This window comes from Epinephelus moara, chromosome 17, assembly GCF_006386435.1.
Source record: "Epinephelus moara isolate mb chromosome 17, YSFRI_EMoa_1.0, whole genome shotgun sequence".
Classification (NCBI taxonomy): Eukaryota; Metazoa; Chordata; class Actinopteri; order Perciformes; family Serranidae; genus Epinephelus; species Epinephelus moara.
Genome location: NC_065522.1, coordinates 8,421,602 through 8,432,927, shown reverse-complemented (window position 1 = coordinate 8,432,927; position 11,326 = coordinate 8,421,602). Strand labels below are relative to the sequence as shown.

General features: G+C 41.1%; 1 protein-coding gene across 2 annotated transcripts in view; it reads right to left on the bottom strand.

Moving 5' to 3' along the window:
* The window catches only part of dock11 (dedicator of cytokinesis 11), a 97,855-nt gene that overhangs the window by 15,395 nt on the left and 71,134 nt on the right, over positions 1-11,326 (bottom strand). For both annotated transcript variants that reach the window (XM_050067065.1, XM_050067066.1), the window contains 5 exons: positions 7,775-7,890; positions 7,399-7,536; positions 5,681-5,863; positions 5,091-5,204; positions 3,983-4,198 (listed from right to left, as the gene is read on the bottom strand). In XM_050067065.1, the coding sequence (XP_049923022.1) occupies positions 3,983-4,198; positions 5,091-5,204; positions 5,681-5,863; positions 7,399-7,536; positions 7,775-7,890 (767 nt within the window). The remainder of the gene's footprint in view (positions 1-3,982; positions 4,199-5,090; positions 5,205-5,680; positions 5,864-7,398; positions 7,537-7,774; positions 7,891-11,326) is intronic.

Here is an 11,326-nt window from a genome sequence, read left to right as displayed (position 1 = left end):
CAAGCTGAATCTGTCGACACCTCCCCCTGCTGCGCCGCCACACCCATCTCAGCGCACCTCGGTCTGCCAAACTACCAAACTGAGTGCGCCTCGGGTTGCGCTGCTCGAAACTAGCTCTGCGCGGGGTTCGCCACCCTGCGCTGTGCCGGGAAACTAGAGCCCAGAGAGTGGAAACAAGCAGTTCTCTGTGAAACTAAAAGGGAAAACTTCACCACAATCACTAAGACAAAGGTGAAAGTCAGCAACTCTAATGGCAATATTTCATACTGCAGCCACTGTAATCAAATAGAATTAGGGTGACAGATTTATTTGTTGTAACTTTTACGTATGATCAACTGTGTATAAAATTCGCCACTTTGAGAGTCACGCCTATCAGCCACACCTTGCTTCTAAATTTGCACCTGTAAAACAACATGTGCTCAGGCCCAGTGTGTGTCTTTTATCTAACCAAGGCATATTTACGTAAAGGTCTAGTGTGTGGGATTTAGTGGCATCTTGTGGTAAGGGTTGCGACCAACTGAAATTTTTCCTGTGTACCAAACATGTAGGAGAACTATAGTGGCCAATGGTAAAATGTGAATGCCCCTGTCCAGAGCTATTGTTTAGTTTGTCCATTCTAGGCTACTGTATAAACATGGTGAACTCCCTGGAAAAGGACCCACTCCGTATACAGATACAAATGGCTCATTTTATGGTGACAAACACATAACAATTCTTAATTTCAGGTGATTATAATGAAAACATATCTTTGACTATAATATTCCATTTTGGCCAATATGATTTTTTTTTGGGTCCCTTTCAATTTGCTAGGAGGAATTTTACCTTTTTTTGTTTGTTTGTTTGTTTCTGTGTACAAGCATTGTTATGGAAGTGGTTAGGATAAATAAAAACTAAATAAAAACCTAAATAAAACGAACAAAAGTATATTAAATTAAAATCAGATATACAATAAACAAACATAAAACAATAACAAAAAAAACAATAAAAATGAAAACAAAATAAAATAAAAACCAATGCTAAACAAAAACAAAATGGATATAAAATACAATTGAAACAAAAGAAAAAATAAATAAAAATATAATAAAACATAAAAAAATAAAATAAAAAAGTGAATAGGAAAAAACCTAAATTAATTTTTTTGGGATAGACTTATTTGAGGACAGGTTTACTATGCTGTCATACTCTTTCCTGTTTATGAACTCCTCTTAGCCTCAGTATCAGTCTCCCTTGTTTACACTGAAATAGGATAAAACAGCCAATATTTATTTCTTAATAACCAGAAACAAACTTGTTGTTGTGGGCGGCACGGTGGTGTGGTGGTTAGCACTGTCGCCTCACAGCAAGAGGGTTGCCGGTTCGATCCCGGGTGTGCGGAGTTTGCATGTTCTCCCCGTGTCAGTGTGGGTTCTCTCCGGGCACTCCGGCTTCCTCCCACAGTCCAAAGACATGCAGATTGGGGACTAGGTTAATTGATAACTCTAAATTGTCCGTAGGTGTGAATGTGAGCGTGAATGGTTGTTTGTCTCTATGTGTCAGCCCTGCGATAGTCTGGCGACCTGTCCAGGGTGTACCCTGCCTCTCGCCCGATGTCAGCTGGGATAGGCTCCAGCCCCCCCGCGACCCTCAAGAGGATGAAGCGGTTAGAAGATGAATGGATGAATGAAACTTGTTGTTGCAGCTTCACCAGAATAAACAGTCCCTGACCTGACCTCTCAGTTTAATGTTTGATATTGTTAACATCAAAACAGTCCAGATTGTTATCATAATGTATTGTGATGAGTTATTAGTGTACCCACTGTAGGTCCTTAGGTAGTAATACAACTGTGTAATTACGCTGCATTTTGTTCTGGAGGGATCAGGAGTGATAGACTGACTTATACTTCCCCGAAACTAATGGGTTTGAAACCTGAGACTGAAGAACTGACTCACTGTGTACTGTACTACTAGAGTACACTGTAGGCCGGCCACTCTGTAAGATGTTTACTTTGGCGTTGCCACTGAGTGTGGTTAGTCTGTGTGTCAACAAAGTGAAAATTTCTTACACTTTTAAGCCGTCATTGATTACTCTTTTTGTGATGAGCGGCAGGTCAGCATTACAGAGCACTGCATACTAAAACAACTAGAAACGAGATCAGTCTCTTCCAACAGGCCATTATTCTGATGAACACTTCAATCAGTTCAACAGTTCAACATCTGCTTGCTCCTATTATAGACCGTATTTTTACACTTTAAAATTGACCTTTTTTTATATATATATATATATTTCACTGTCAATCACTGTCAATGTAAATCCTGCACACTCTATACACTATATAGACGTCCATATATGTATATACTGTACGTAATCGTTTAGTCTATGCATATGCATTCAGTATTTATTTCTTTGCAGTCTTTTGCGGTTTACAACTTACAGAAAGACTTGACTTATCTTAATTTTATGTTATGTTGCTGTTTATTGGTTCTATGCCAGAAAACGGTGGATTGCTCCCTCTGGGTTGGGAGTGAGTTACTGCCCCAAGTGAAGGAGCTCAAGCATCTCAGGGTCTTGTTCTCAAGTAAGGGTAAAAGGGAGCATGAGATGGACAGGCGGGTTGGCATGGCATGAGCAGTGACGAGGGCGCTGTGCAAAAATATAAATTAATATATACACTTATTTACAAAATAATCTAGTCTATTGATGACCTTTATTTATCCAGCTTTTCTGTATTTGTTTTTAGCTGTTATCATGAGAAAGGCTCCGCTACTCTTTTTCTCCAAGTACAGAAATAGAGTATTCGCAGTATGCATAAACCGGTTGAAATTCATAAATACATTTTTTTAAAACTGTACCTAAACCCCAAACAACTTTTTTCAATTGAATGAAAACCAATGTAAATGTGTATTAAGTAGTGTTGTTGATGGGTTCAGGTCCAAATCTTGACATTTTAGTGCATTTCTACTTTAAAGTTGCAGGTAGCTGCTGGCAGTAGCCTTTGAGCAGCACAATGAAGTAAATTATTTTTTCTTAATCTACAGCTGCTAACTGTCAACTAATCAAGATGAAAAGGCATTTTACAGTTATAGCTGACTAATTTTAATTTTATTTACTTTATTAATCCCCCTGAGGGGAAATTCAATTTTTTCACTCTTTTGTCATCAACACACAGGTCAGAAAGACACACACATGCACAAACAGGACCTATACATGCACAAAGTGGAGAGATGTCAGAGTGCCTTGGTCAGGCGCCCCAAGCGGTTGGGGGGGTCCAGTGCCTTGCTCAAGGGCACCTCGGCAGTGCTCAGGAGGTGAACTGGCACCTCTCCAGCCACCAGTCCATGCTCTATATTTGGTCCGGACGGGGACTTGAATAGGCGACCCTCCGGTTCCCAACCCAACTGAGCTACATAATAGTGTAATTAGGTTCATTTTGTCTACTCAAAATAGATTAAGTGTAGAAAGTTTCTTTTTTTTCCAGACAATGAGTCTTTAAGGAGATGTAGTTTACCTTGACATGTTTCGACTGTCACTTCATTAAGGAGATGTAGTTTACCTTGACATGTTTCGACTGTCACTTCAGTCNCCCCCCCCCCCCCCCCCCCATGTATGGAAACTTGCCAACTTAGCCACAGCGGAAACATAGGGGCATGTATGTGCGTCCTAAGTAAACTCTGGCACTTAAACAGACAGCACTACGCCCCTGCCTGTTATGTCTATTTCTGTGTAAACACATTAAGAGCAATGGAAAAAAACAGAGTCACGTTCCTTGTATGTGTACCAATACTTGGCCATTAAAGCTGATTGTGACTCTGTCTTGACACATTTTAAGTGATACAGGAGAAGAGGTAAGATTGTACACAAAGATATCCGAAACTGATAAAGTGGTCAAACAGCCAGGTTAAACAGGAGTTGCCTGTTTTTTTGGCGCACATAAAGACAAAAACAATAAGAGACAGATTAACATTTGACACGAAATCAAATTATTCAAAGTCTTCCTGTTGATACCTCAGAGAGATCTCCATTCTTGAGGTGCGCTCGGGCCATGCTGTCTAGCCAGGTCCGTCTCAGTTCAGGGGTGCTGGCATAGGACCGGGCCAGGCTGTACTGGAGGTCCAGCAGCATCTCCGGGTCTTTCTCATGCTCCCTCATCTGGGCCGTGGCCATCAGCACTGTGCGGATCCGCTTAGTCAGGCCCTTCACTTCAGAGGGGAATGCTGTGGACTGCATCATGCAGAGAGGAGTTAGACCACACAGACTTGTGAAAACATGATTTAATCTTTTAGAAAAACACTGTAGGGCTCCTGTTCTTCAAATATTTTTGGTTTTGTTTTAATGGTTTTAAGCCTGTTTTTCGCCAACAGAAATGAGCATTTGCATCATCACGGTTAACTGTAGCTGTAAATGCAATGTGCTAACCACACTAGCAGCTAGCTTTAGTCTTATCGCCACCAAAGACCGCTGATAAACCAAGATGGCCCACTTTAGATTCATTTCCTGTATCTGTGTCAGATGGCTTCTTTAGGAGACTAGTGGTGATCCTGAGTCTATTCACTCCAATGGGAAAAGTAAACATGAGCACATATTATAATTGTTTCCTTCACCCCATAGTGACTGATGTAAATACTGGATCTATTTTTCACAAGCCCAAATCCTTCTGTTGTATTGTTTTAATCTGACTTCATCCTTCTACACAACATTCTACTTTACATGGTTCCTTGGAGGAGAGTCTGTCATCCATCATCTCCTTCTCTGACATATTTACAGACTAAACGAACCACATCAGTTGTAATGCCAGACTACATAGTTAATCTCTCACTGCGACTGTTTTACTGATGGGATCCAGCGGCTGGTCTACAGAGAGAGTAAACAGACACAGAGTTGGATCACAGATAGGCTTTCAGCAGTTGCTGGGTTGAATGCTCTCATGGCGTGGATAGCACAGCACAGGCTTATATGGAAAGATTTCATGCTCAGAAATGTTCGCAATTGAGAAGCTGTTTTCTTGATTTTATCTTTTTGGTGCTTTCTCAGTTAAATTATATATTAGCTTCAGAGCTGTGATTGGTAAGACATTCTGGTTTTCTCACTCAAGTCTTGTTGACTTCTACTATACCTTCATGGCCTTGTCACTATTTGCAAAGTTGTTGATGATGGAAAGAGACTCCTGGAAGCGCGAACTGCCGGTCAGTGCTACGTCGGAGATCAGCTGGCTTACAGCAATGATGATCTGGACAGGAAAAGGAGTAAGGTGACAGGATGGATATATAGAAGAAGAATGTGTAGTAAAGGGGGAATTAGAGTGGATGAGGAGAAGAAGAAAATGAAAGGAGGGTTAATACAGATCTGCACCAGATGCTCTAAATGGTATATGTATTGACAGAGTGAGAGCTAATGGAAAGCTGCTACTGTATTGGCAGAAGAACCAGAAACACAGCAGGAAGTGTGTGTTTAAGCTGATAAACAGCCTCTTAACATTCTCCACCTGCCTCACGAAAGCATCTCAAGTACTCGGAGGAGTGTGTGGACAAAAGAGCAAAGGTCACCATCAGGGGGAATAAGTACTGAGATCATGAAAGACCTTGTTACAGATCATTATGTTTATTGTTCACAGAGTGTTTAACATGTATGAACAGAGGCCAGGCCTTAAGAGGAATGACAGGTTCATCTGTTTCCTCCTCCACATCAACACTCACTCCACTATACCTGCAGGTGCGTGCGTAGGAATGTCTTTCTCTTGGTGTACTCGTAGTTGTTCCTCATCAGCAGGTAGAGCAGAGCTGACACCTCGGCCCTCAGACACGCCAGCTTGGAGACGCAGCACTTGAGCACCTCGCAGCACAGAGCTTCACACAGCGTCACACGGCCTTTAAACAGCACCGACGGGAACTGATGGGACAAGGTGTTAGTGTATTAAAGGGCAGGGATGTGATTAGAAAAGTACTGTAAGTAAGGGGGGGGCAGCAGGAAAACAGCAGACATTAGAAAGGAACAGGAGCTGCATGTCCCAACACACATTCTGAAACCTGAAAAGGTTTGTTTCTATACAGAATATATACATGTATTCACTTTCATCTGAACAAACATGGAGCTTTTGCACTCAAGGTTTTGATGCTGCAATACCCTTTAGATATTTTTATTTTCTGAAAAAAAAAAAAAAAGTTGTCAGTTTTTACAATCTAGTCTTGAACAAACAAAATTTGATTTCAGCCCTACTTTTAACAATTGGAATGAAAAACAAACTTGAACCTGAACGATAGAATTTCCTTTTCTTACGGTTTATTTCAAAACCTAACTTTAAAAAAAAAAAAAAAAATTAGTATAAGATTTTGTCTTTTACAAGACCCTGTAAATCACAACCTGCTCAGTATGTTTGAGACTTTAAAACATGCAAATGCAATGAATTTCAACAACAGATTAAGGCTTTTCAGGCTAGATGTGAGTAATCATGGACACACTGTGTTATTATAGTATTGTATTTTTCATTAGTTTAGTTTTTAATTCAGTTTAGTTTCACTCAGTTGGCCTGCTTCTTTTTAGTTTAGTTTTTTTTTCTTAGTTTTCAGTATTATTTTTTATCTTTTTTCTTATTATAACATGAGGGGTATAAGATTTAAGAAGGTCAGAATAGGTACTACAATACAAACAACACTTTGTGAAGCAATTGATTCACAGTCATGCAGACATCCCAGTCTCAATTAACACATGCACCAGTGCCTCCTCATGCTTGTTTCATGTCATATCCTATCCTATCTGGGACTGTTTTCACTTTTGCCAACAGTCATGTTGATAATCCCACGAAGACATTCACTATCTCTGACTCAGCAGCTCTCCCACTCATAGTGTAACAGAAAAAAACATGCCACAACAGAGTCTTCCCTGCTCCTCTCCTATGATTCATCACACAAGCAGCCAGCGCTGATACGGCTGATGTTATCTGAGGATGCCGCTCTGGAAGTGGGTGGTCCCTTCCCCCGGGAACTACATGACATTTTGCCTCACAGGTCTGAAATCGAATATCGTTAGAGATTGCCTCATGGGCCCTGAATGCAATGTGTGAATAACAAATCTAAAAATACATAGGATTAAGAGCATTATGGCAACATGTGAACGTGGGAACAAGCAGAGGAAACACCAACAACCACAGGAAACAAGAAATATTTACTCTATATATCTGCACTTTTTTTCAGTGATAAATGACATTTCGTCTGCGCAGTCTGTCCTTGCAAGTTGTTTATGATGTTATAAATAGTTCAACGAGAGGCTGCAGCAATGACACATGGGCTGGACGAGTGACGACATGCACTTCTGTTTCTTTACAAGCAGTGGAAAATGTTGGAGGCAGTGTCCAAACAACAAAAGCACCACAGCATCTTATCAAGTCATACTGATTTGTGTGCAAATGTGGGAGTGTGCCGACATACCTTGTTAATGAAAGCTCTGAGCGCGGCGAACACGTGTCTGAGGGCGGCTTCTGATTGGCCGACTTTAAGGAAAGTCAGGTAGACGTCAAACACCTTCTTCATCAGGGGGTTGTGACCGTCGCTGTCCAGCAGCTGGGTCTGGGGGACACCGCATTGACTTACATGAGTCATTAGAGACACTAAATGCCTAACCCCAAAATTAACACTTTGATTGTGACTCTGTCACAACATGAGGAATACATGTAAACACACAAACCACTCTGATATATAAAAACACTTTTATTGACTGAAATGTGACAATCTTCAAACCGGTTAAGTGACATAGACGACACGTTTGGTTGTGTGTGTGTGTGTGTGTGTGTGTGTGCGCACTGACCTTGAAACACTGAGTGAAAAGAGAGAGGACATCCAGGACACTCAGGCAGACCTCTGTGGAGATATTGCCCTCCAGCAGAGCCTGATGGTGGACTTCTGCTTCTGATGGCCCTGTCCCTATAACACACACAAACACAAAAGATTATCAGGACACACTGTGTGGTGATGGTTCAAATTGCAACTTTAATGTAGTACACAAGGTAAATTATTCATTGGATCATTGGATTTGATTACACAGATAATAGTACAGTAACTGATTAAATATTCTCGTAAAGGGGCTCTATGTGAAATTCAGACCCTATGAGTTGTTGGTTCTCAACATGGAAATGGAGCCGACAACTAGCAGCTAATGGTGCTAACTCCGTAAACAGTGCTGACAGAGCTAAGGGGGCTTGGTATCAGTACTCCATACCTTCAGGGTATTGGCTGTCATAACCCAGTACCATGTAGTATCAAAACTAGGGCCGTAACGGTAGGCCTACATGTATTTGTGTCGAACCGTTCGGTACGCGACTTTCGGTTCGGCACGACCCTGTACCAAATTATTGGGCGCAGGATATTATTTTATTATTTATTATTTTATACACATAAGCCGTGAGCCTGCTCCGCCTCAAGCCGGTCGCGGCCCACTATACGCCCGCCGCGAGCCGTTCAGCACCGCGGACAGTCGGACTAATGGGATGTCGAACCAATGACATGGACCCCATGGCAAGTGAGCCTGACGAACCTGAAGACCCACCCGCAAACCTTAAGTCCTCCGTTCGGGAACACTTTGGTTTCAGGGTAAAATACGAAGATGGAAATAAACAAGTGGACAAGACAAAAGCAGTGTGCCGACACTGCAGAACAGCGGTCGGGTATGTACTTGGAAACACGTCTAACATGCTAACACATCAGCGACACCACCCGAGTTTGAACGTTAACCGGCACGACTAGAAAAAGCAATCTGGTGCAAACTACGATATCGTCGTCGTTTAAAAAGAAAGAGCGTTTCCCTGACCATCGCGCTAAAGAAATAACCAACGCCACTGGAGTTGAGTAAAATTGTTCAGGCTGCACTTTAGATATAAGCATGTTTTGTTTACTGCACTTGTAGTGTATTATCATTTACTCTGAAGCTTTGGAACAGATGTCCAGTAAGGGGCTTAGGGTCAAAAACATATATGGTCAGGGTCAAGAAGATATTTATAGCGTAGGTCAAGGATTGGAGAATTCCAACAAGAATGTCTTTCTGTTGTCTGTTGTGCTTTGTCTCACATTTCACAAACACCACCAGGTCTATATAAAGCAGGGTATTTGGAGTTGCTTTTCAGAGTATTTCACATTGGCTGAAGAACCTCTCCAAGCATTCTAGATGCTTGATAGATGCTGTATTTCTTGTAATAAACCTTTTCTTTATGCAAGCAAGACGGTGTCATCTGGAGTCTTCTTCATCACCTTCACATCATCGCTATTTAATAAACAACACACTTTAACAAAGTGGGAAAGCTAAGTAAGTTCCTAGTAAAACTGAATCTGAGCAGGCATTAAAGCTGACCAGCTGCACTATACTTTTTATTTTAATTGAGTAAAACTGTTAAAGCAGAAATGTATATTTATATTTTTCATTCAAAAAATGTGTTAAAAAAACAGCAAGATTTTATTTTTCACTTTTATATTTCTATTTTCATTCAAACAATGTGAAAAAGCAGGATTTTATATATATTTGTTTCATTCAAAAATTGTGTAAAAAGAGTTAACTGCTGTGGTGATATGTTTCAATAAGGTCACCAATAAGTAAAAGATATTAAATAGTTGTCTATTTTTTTCATTACTGTACCGAAAAAAAACCGAACCGTGACTTGTGTACCGAGGTATGTACCGAACCGTGATTTTTGTGTACCGTTACACCCCTAATCAAAAAGTCTCCAGTCAAACGATATCTGTATTCGATATAGTCGGGTGTCTGATCCCAGACTGTCCCCATTCCCCGCCTGATCAGCAAACTTTCTGTTGCTGTTTCTGGAGAACCACTTCCCTCCCAGCTAACAGTCAGTTCAACTTCTGCCTACTTAGCACAAGCTAACACAGCAGAAGCAGCTAACATCCAAAAATGAACTGTTACACGGTCCCAACAAACTCACACGGACAGCAAAATGTTAATAACCATTATGTTAGCCACTGATGCTAACAGTTTGCCCTGTCACTGTGTTTGTGCGGCCGGGCGGACTCTACCAACTGTCCCAGGCAAGGAGCTCAACCCATACTGCCCGTGGCATGTCGAAGTCAGGTGCATTTGATTGAGTTTGTTTGAAATGAAGTACTCTACTGGTATCTGTATCACTTTAAGGGTACAAGTGTTGGTACTTGTGTCACAATTTTTTTAACAATACCCAGCCCCAGGTTTCTGCGACAATGCCATCTCAATGTCATTGGTAACCGCCATATGAGCGCAGCAAAGCGGCGGGGATGAGCTAGACAGTGGGATACACACATGCACAAACAAAATGCTACTCAGAAACATGTTGCACAATTTTTTCAAGTTTGCCATTACCAGCAGCGGGTAGCTTGTCAAATACATTAATGCATGTAAAACTGTAATCTACAGGGGACACAGGAATGATTCTGGTGGTGTCAGAATGAGTCAATATGTAGTTAATCCTGCCCATTCATCTCTGAAATGGACCACACATTTCTCATTAAGGTTCACTGTGGATTATAAGCATGGTTGCATTAATCTTGCATGGTCAGATATCCATTAAGCTCACGGAGGCCTTTAAGCCTGACACAGTCAGTAACATAAAATAGGTTTAGGACACATTAGGAAAGCCTGAGGCTTAACTGAGTCTTACTACAAGTGTGTAGAAGAAGTTTCTATTTGCTTATGTCCATTCAGGTACAAACATGGTATTGAGCCTTGGTTAAGGTTTGTTTGTTTTGGCTATGAAAATGGCTTACTGTGCGTGTCTAATAACATTTGGGCTTGATTTTCTCCAGACCTCAGTTAAGCTCAAGTGTGACTATGTGAGATTAACTTTTGAATAACAACTCGTGTGGCTGTATCCTCACTTCAAATACAACTGTCTTGTGCAAACTTTGTTTGGACTTTAAACTAGGCTTTCAACAATGGGATTTTGTTCAGTCCAGGCTTAAGTATTACAACTGTTTACTTGTGGAAAAAGTGGTTTGGAAACTGCTGCTCTGCTGTGAAGCTGCTGTTCTCTAATTGTCTTTTGACTGTACATTTACTAGTCAAAAGTATGAATTAAGCTGATACAAAGGCCTTCCTTAATTCCATTATTGTTCTTATTAAATGGTTGATGCAGCACCAAAGGTTAGTCTGTGACATCGGAGAGGTAGTATACTTAAAGGGCCAGTGTGTAAAATGGGTTGAAAACAGTGACATCAGTGGTCAAATTCTAGATTGCAGGGCTCACTCGCTCACCCCTCCCGTCGGGTAAATGACGGTGGCCTCGTAGGGACAAAAAGCCTTGCGCACGAGTTTTTCAGGAGTAAGTCTATCTAGCGACGAGGTGAATATTTATTTAGAAATCTAAACCATGTTACGATATTG